This window comes from Psammomys obesus, unplaced genomic scaffold (genome assembly GCF_907164565.1).
Source record: "Psammomys obesus unplaced genomic scaffold, mPsaObe1.curated_primary_1811, whole genome shotgun sequence".
Lineage (NCBI taxonomy): Eukaryota > Metazoa > Chordata > Mammalia > Rodentia > Muridae > Psammomys > Psammomys obesus.
Genome location: NW_026585797.1, coordinates 22,354,734 through 22,362,903, shown reverse-complemented (window position 1 = coordinate 22,362,903; position 8,170 = coordinate 22,354,734). Strand labels below are relative to the sequence as shown.

General features: G+C 40.5%; 1 protein-coding gene across 1 annotated transcript in view; it reads left to right on the top strand.

Moving 5' to 3' along the window:
- The first annotated feature begins 2,927 nt into the window (after positions 1 to 2,927).
- Positions 2,928 to 8,170, top strand: part of Lama2 (laminin subunit alpha 2) — a 602,337-nt gene continuing 597,094 nt past the window's right edge. Inside the window, exon 1 of the mRNA XM_055599236.1 lies at positions 2,928 to 3,036. Coding sequence (XP_055455211.1) covers positions 2,928 to 3,036 — 109 coding nt within the window. The remainder of the gene's footprint in view (positions 3,037 to 8,170) is intronic.

Sequence of the window (8,170 nt, the reverse complement as noted above, 5' to 3'; positions counted from 1 at the left end):
AGATGCATGTGGCCAGAAAATATATAAAAGAGATACAGGAAAAAAAGAAAAAAACAACAACTGCCTATTTGTACATAGCATAATCCTGTAAATTATGACTTAATGTACATTGTCCAAATTAGTTATATCATTGTTAGTATAGATACTTGAAAACTAAAACATTAAAGGTTAGAACTTCATTAAACCATGAAACATTTGAAGTTTTGAAAATAAATTCAGGACAAGTGTATTGAAAACTTTAGGACATGGCTTAGAATGTTAAAAATGTGAACTTATGAGTTGGACTTTGTGGAATAAATGTTTCAGCATTGGTCAGGTGTCAGCTTTCCTCAAATTAATTTATAGACTCAACCTAATTACAGTCAAAGTCCCTATTATCTTTGACAAAAGTAGAAATTGATGAGTTAGTGCTGTGGAGTTTATAGAATCGAGTATACTCTTGTGACCCAATCTAGTAATTGTGATCCTGCTGTCTACCCAAAGACCTGAAAAGTTGCATGCATGCAAATACCTGTGCATAAGATGTTTATAACAACTGCTAATACTTGTCTAAGTAATAAGGAGGCTTAAAAAGACAAAACAGTGACTGCCTGAGATTGGGGGAGGAGTGTCACAAGATGAGAAGGAAGATGAATCGGCAAAGTAGGAAGTAAGCCTAGGCTAGTGAAATGACCTTAACATAACGTATCTATCCAAGTCCACACTCATGTACGGCAGCAGCTTCCTATGTGCTGTGGAGAGGGAGTGGTGACTGTGACAGTACAGGGTCATCAGATGTGAAAAGTGCGCCTTAACGAGGAGGTTGAGAGTAGAGGATACACACACACACACACACACACACACACACACACGTGTACACACACTCCTTTTAACTTCTCTTTTTTTATCGGAATCTAAAACTGTTCTAAAACAATAAAGTAAAAATGTTCAGCTTTATCAATAAAAACATTTTCTTTCAATGATTACACCAAAATGCAAAAGCCCTCAAACAGTTAAGTGATTTGTTTCATAAAATGAATGATGGATTGATATTACCTAACTTTGAAATTTGTTCTAAAGCTATAGCAGTGGAAGCTGTGCAATGTTTATATCTCTATTCCACACAATGAACTGATGGGGGGGGGGGGCAAAAGAAGCCAAAGTCAGATGAAGAAGTGATACCATTTACATCAAATGTTGCCTCTATGAGAGAGCACAAGCATGAGAAAGAGAGGAAGAGGGAGGGAGAGAGGGAGACAGAGAGAGAGAGAGAGAGAGAGAAGAAAGAAAGGAGAGGAAGAGAGAGAAGAGAAAGAGAGAGAGAGCCCTTACCTTAATCTTTTTCTCTGATAGCACCAAAATGTCCTTGAAAAACACCACAGATCTATAAGCAGAAGCTTAGGCATGCCTTTAACAGGGTCCAAGATGAAGGGTGGATTTGGGATGTTGGTTCTCATCAGTCTCTTAGGATAGTTACTTCTATTCTACTGAAAGTAAATTCATTGAAAATACTGTAACTTCTCTGTGGCATCTTAAAAATGGATACATCTTAACTATAAACTAAACAAGAAAAAACCATCTGTGTCACTATATGCACTGCAATATGGAAACATGTATAAATTTCTTAGTAGGCAAAACAGAACATACTAACACTGGGACTCCAATATCGTTTACAGACGTGCAGTCATTGGAAATGGTCTCTGAAATGCTGCACACATTTTGGTGACATGGAAACCCACAAAGCCTTGTCCAGTTGCATTAATTTGTGCAATTTGTAAAATTAGCAAATACAATTTTTTTTATTTGCAAGCAAACTTCAAAAGCAAGTCAGATTTTAAATACAAAGCTTTTTCTTTACTTTTTTTCTTTTTCCTTTTCTTAAAAATGTCTACACAAGTCTCTCATGGCTTTAATCCCAGCCCTTGATAGGCAGGGACAGGTGCATCTCTGAATCTGAGACCAAAGTGAGATCTTGTTTCAAACCTACCCCCCCTCCTTTCTCTCTCTCTCTCTCTCTCAGTGGCCCATTCAGAAGTTCCAGAGGAAGTAGTTTATGGTGTAGGGTTGTTCTGTTCATTGAGGGCTTCCCGATCCCACGGTACACTGATGCAGAGGCTATCCCGGGTGCCGCTTAAAACCTATGAAGTTGTTACTTGATGAGAACCGTTGGTCTTTATCAATAACAACCTGGTATGGAGTGGCTATCTGAACCCGGGTGACAGAACAGAATGTTGTCTTGTTGATTTAAAAGGAAGAAGCTGCAATGGCGATGACTGAAAAATGGAAGCCTTTGCAGACACTTCATTGTCTTCTAATAACGTCCCCTGGGTACAGGGACAGCTTCCAGTCCGTGGAGTTGATGAGAAACATTTCAGCCGAGCTGAGGCAGCTTTAGTCCGCCACCCCTGCTGCTGCCAGGACAGCCACCTCCACCTCCGGGGCAGTCCCTTCTTAATGTGCAACCTAATATGAGGTTCCCCCAGGCAACCTCAGTTTCCTACTACTTAGCACCTTGGCCTTGGGACAGTCTGGACCCAGGACAGCTGCAAAGATTTGCCAGGGCTTTCCGAGGAGCCAAAGTTTCTAGCTGTATGGATTTCTGGGAGATAATGTTTTCCATCTGGAGGGACTGCCCAGACCCCAGAGTGACTTGGTATCAATTACTTTCTTAATGCTAAAGAAGTTTGGATAACTCCTGTTAAAGGCCTGTTTCCCCCCCAACAGGGGAAGTACCAGGAGGACAGGTTCTTTTAACCAAGGACCCTTTAATGGCCCGGGCCTGGGAAGGGGTGGGACTGTCTTTTCTCCCCCACCCTTGGGCGGTGGCGGGGCAGAGCAACGGAGGGCTGTCTCCTCCTCTTTCCCCCCCGCAGCTGCTCACTTCAGCCTGGGCGGACTGGAGGCAGCAACTCCGTGGGCTCGGGAGGAGTGGATCTGCTCCGGCCGCGATGTCAGCGGCCGCCGGGGTCCTCCTGCTCCTGCTCTCCGGGACCCTCGGAGGCTCCCAGGCACAGAGGCTACAGCAGAGGCGACAGTCCCCAGCGCATCCGCAGAGAGGTACTGTCCAGGGCGCCCTTTCCTAGAACCGCTGCTCCCAACTGGCTTCAGCTGGCTAGAGTCGCTGGCTAGGGACCACTTTCTTCCTTTACTTCAGGGCGTGCGCTTTCAGGCACCAGGGAAGGGACTCCTCCAAGCTCAGATCCCCAAGTGAGAGGTGCCAGGAAATTACCTCCAGCAGAAGGGAAATCAAGCTTTTTCTGCTCATTCGCGCTCTCATTAAATCCTGGAAATTGGTCTACGGAAAACTTTTCTGAAGTTCCTAAGGCAGGCTTTTTTTTTTTTTTTTTTTTTTTTTTTTGTTCCCCGAATTAGATTGCATTCCTGCAGAAGAAGGCTTGCCCAAGCTACAGTTTATCCTACAACTCTGTGTTAAGTAGCTGTTTGTTTGTTTGTTTTCCTTTAAATTTAAGGATCATGTTTCCTGTTATTTACATAAAGCAGTTTAGTACTTTAGTACTCTCACCTCACATTTGTGAAACCTCCCCCCTCCCCCCGATAGCTCAAAATATAGACCACACTTCTGCGTGTTCTCAGACTCCAGCGAGGAGACTTTGGAACAACTACGCACAGTGCATCTTATCTAAATTATTCTTATGAGAGCATCTCAGTGCTTCTGAGCTATCTTTCCGAAAAGCTCGTGAGTCTTTGAAGAGTTATCGGAGTTTTCACAAGAAGCACACGCAAGGCACCGAGAAACATAATTTGTAACATGTTGTTCTGGCAAGCATTTTCCCAAAGCTGGAAAACCTGAATCAAAGTAAGCTGAAATATGTTCAGAAATATGTGAGCTTTATTTCAAACCACCCCAAAGTGCAAAATCCGGAGGAGAAAGCCTTAGAAAGTTGGATGAGGCTGAATGTGATAGAGTTTTGAAATACGATTTTCTGGTTTTTTTTTTTTTTTTGTTCTTTTTAATTAACTGGAATCAAGCCATGCCTAGTAGTGCTCATGTTTGTTCTTGTTCTAGTTTAGCGCTTCGCACGGTACTTTAAGAAAACATAACAGATACCCCAAGCTCTTCGCCATAGTCTCTGATGATAGTTCCTAGAATAAAAATGACTCCCAGTTTCTCCCGATATCTTTCTTCTTCTGTTTTCTGCAGAAGTGACACGAGGTCAGTGTGACGCAAATAATAGAATTACTGAGACTGTGCTTTGGTGGAAATATCTTTGGCAGTTGGTTTAAAAAAAATGCTACATTTAACTTTTATCCTTTCTTCCATTGTGATTAACAGTAGGCGGCACTTTAATATTGCCGGGACTGGGAGAGCTGGGCTGTGTCCTTGTGCTACTCCACTCAGAACAAGGCAGACGATCCCCTCCATATTGTAGTTCCCATCCAAGTTGCTGAGTGAGCATTGTCTCTGTGCATATGTGTGTTCTCTCCCTAAGCTTTCTGTTTACATTTATCTATCTATCTATCTATCTATCTATCTATCTATCTATCTATCTATCTATCTATTTTACTTTTGTTTGTCATGGAAGTCCACACATGATGGGGTGAATGTGTGTGGTCAGAGATAAGTTCGGAGATATCAGAACGCCTTTTACCATCTAGGTTCTCGGTATTCAAAGCATGTCATTGGGCTTGGGCAAACAGCCTTACCCAAGGAAGCCTTTCTGTGGGGGTGGCTCTGTGACTGTCTTTATTATACCCATTTGCAGTCTATTTGGAGATTAGCTCCAGGACAAGTGATTTAAATTTATTAACAATAGAAGGTATATTTAGAATACACTTTATGATGCCTTAAATTAGTGTAATGCTTTATAACTTAAAGTACTTATACAGAAGTCATTTAACTTAGTATCACAAGATCTATTCTCATCTTTGGTTATTATTATTCCCACAGGACTAATTTAAAACCTAAGGCTTGGGGTAGTAGCCACAGACGTTCCATAACTGATGGGAATATTGTCATTTTCAGAAACTAAGAGTACTCGCAGTATTGTTCACGTTCACATTCCCTTTCCATAGGCTCAGGGAATCTCTTTCTTTTCCTTTTAGAAGGTTGTGTCCGTTTTCATATTTCATATCAGCAAGGATCAATGAATATGGTTTGACAAAAAATGTTTTCTTGGCTACCATCAACTTTTCTGGTTTTGATTATATGTACTAGCAATGACCCTCATGTCCTGGCACTAAATGTGAAAGATTTCTGTTTTACCTTATAGACCAGTGCCAACTCAGTAAGGATGTTAAGCAGTGTATTTAGACTCTGTAACACAGTAGTTCTCAACCTGTGAGTTGTGACCCCTATTGGCGGGGAGTGGGGGTTGAATGACCCATTTACAGGGGTCACCTAAGACCATCGGAAAACACAGACATTTACGTTATGATTTATAACAGTAGCAAAATGACAGTTATGAAGTAGCAGCAATAATAATTTTATGGTTGGGGATCACTACAACATGAGAAACTGTATTAAAGGGTCACAACATTAGGAAGGTTGAGAAGCACTGCTGTAAACATAAATAGAAGCCTAACCAAAGTTTATTTGCCTCTCATTTTTCTTGAGAATATTGCATAGTTATTATAGAGTACTAAATTATAGTGTGGATATCATCGATTCAAGTTTGATTTTATAAATAAAAACTTTACTTTCCTATTAAGATCAGCAAAATAGTGATTGAGTCAAAGTGGATTTACCTTTTAACACAGCAGTAAATAAAATGATCTCTGATATTCACATAATTAATATCTAGAAGTGGAAACAATAGTATGTAATCTGCAGTTGAGGGAAAATAGTTTCACAAGAGTATTGTCTAGTGAGTGAAATCAGTCTTGATGAAAAGTATACAATTTAAGTTACCAGAGAGTCAGTTAGTCTGAAGTTAATCTGTCTAAATTTGGTTGCTGGTGAATAACAGGTCTAGAAATTTCAGAGGTCTCCACACCATGGAGCCTGCATAAAATTAGTTTATTATTCATATCCAGATGTTAAATTATTCATTCTCTTCTGAAAATGTACTATGCCCCTTATATGTACAGGAATGAGGATGGAAATACCAGTGTGAATTGGTATTTGGTGTGAAAATATAGTCAGAACTGTAGCAGAAAACTCAGCTTTCATACCCACATAGGAACAGACAAACTTAGCACAGTGGAGTACCTGACTGATAAATCCACAGGCAGGGGTCAGTAGTTAAGGCCTTGAAAAGATGTTCACATGAGAAACAGTCCAAGAAGAGACTGTATTAAAGAAGGAGGAAGAGGAAGAGAAGAAGAAAAGAAGAAGAAAAGAAAGGGAAGATAAAAGACATCTTCAGACTTCAAGGGATTGTTAAATGAGAGGGATTGAGAGAGTCTTTTTGAATTGGGTCTACAGAAGAATATGGGAAGTAGAAGGGCCAATAAAAATGGGAATCTGATGAGTCTGCCCTGTTACCCTTACCAATCATTCTGAACAGTTCAGTAGTAGCTGGGTGCTACTGGCCTCTGATATGATCACATGATGATTAGATGCAGAGCAAGCCAGGTATGCCCTAGGAACTCTTGCTATGCAGAGAGGAAGTCACAGCATGCGATGTCATGCGATGTCTTCAGTCCTGTTTCAGTTCCATGGTTCTGGGACTATAATCTATTGTTTTTGGAGTGAATACTCATATTCTAATCTCTGGGTTCTTAAGAACGTCAACAAAATGTGAAATGTGTTAAATGTGCATTTGGATGCCTTTTGGACTTTAAAATAAAAACATTTTTTTTGGATAAACCTTGCTCATTTTTTTGGCAAAAATGAATAAACATTTGTTAAGGAATTTTGACATCATTGACATTTGCATGATTTTAAAACACCATGTGTTACAAAATCTGAGAATAGTTTATAAATGACCTAAGATATTGTCATGGGGTAATTGTGGTAATAAACCCAAAGTTATTTTTTTTAACCTTTGTTTTGTTACATTTATGATTTGATAGCTTATTTACTATTCACTAACCTAATAGTTTAGTAAAAATTCTTCATAACAGATAAAACTGAGAATAAGAAAATATTCAAAATTGGCTATGATTTATATAATAGAGATAATAAAGCTGACACGAATACTTTAAATTTCATTTGTCAGTGTATGAAGATTTCAGCGTAGAGCCTTGAGGTTTTTTTCATCGTCACCCCTTGTGGAGTATCATATAAAATATTGAATTGCATCTGTATCAAGGATGTTGGTCATTAAGAAGCAAAAATTGAGCATAGTTTTTCAGTTCCTTCTCGACTCACTTCCTGAAATACAAGTCAGATGACACCTTTACCTCTGGTCATTGGAAAGTCCAATCAGGGTACCCAAAGGTCTAGCCATGCGTGACTGCTCCGGGAAAAGTGACCTCATGTCTTATGGGAGGAATTAAGAAGGGGGACCATTTCCGAATGGAGGACTGGGGGAGGTAGGCGGCTCTATGAGGAAAGTGTTGGATGCACAACCTGAAGATCCGGGTTCAGATCATCAGCACCCATGTAACAGCCAGCAGGGGTGCTGCTCATTGTCCGCACCCCCACTTCAAGGAGCTGGAGAAAGGACGATCCTGGGGGCTCTGTCTAGCCAGTGTGGCCGAATTGATGGACACCTGGTTTGCTGGGGGCACTTCTCTCAGAAGTAAGATGGAGAACGATGAAGGACGGTGCTGACGCTGCTGTCTGGCTTCTACACGAGCACACACATGTAAGCGCACATACATGGAGATAAAGTGCAATGCCCATCCCCAAACTTTTCTGGATAGTTTCTACTATCCTACAATAGCTACAAATAAAAGGTCGCTTGACGGTACATTTCACAACTCGCAGACTACAGCTTTATCCATCCAAAGTAGAACACTGGTACTTCTTTCACAGTCTAGTAAGCAGTGAATATTTTTGGATCGTCAGTGTTCCGTACCTCTAAGATTGAAGCACCACTTCTTTTGGTCCAAATAGACATAATAGGAACTACTAATGGGTAAAATTTTATAACATATCTCACACCTTTGTTCATAATCTATATTGTTGTTAGAGGGCCACATACCTGTCCACAATGGAAAAAAGGTAGCTAGTAATGTCCGAAGAATGGCAAAAACCTTAACCGGGTCCATGTACAGCAGGATCAGTGGGGTGGCTGGCTGTTCAAGTTGTAAAGCACAAAGGAGCATCATGTTGTGCTTAATT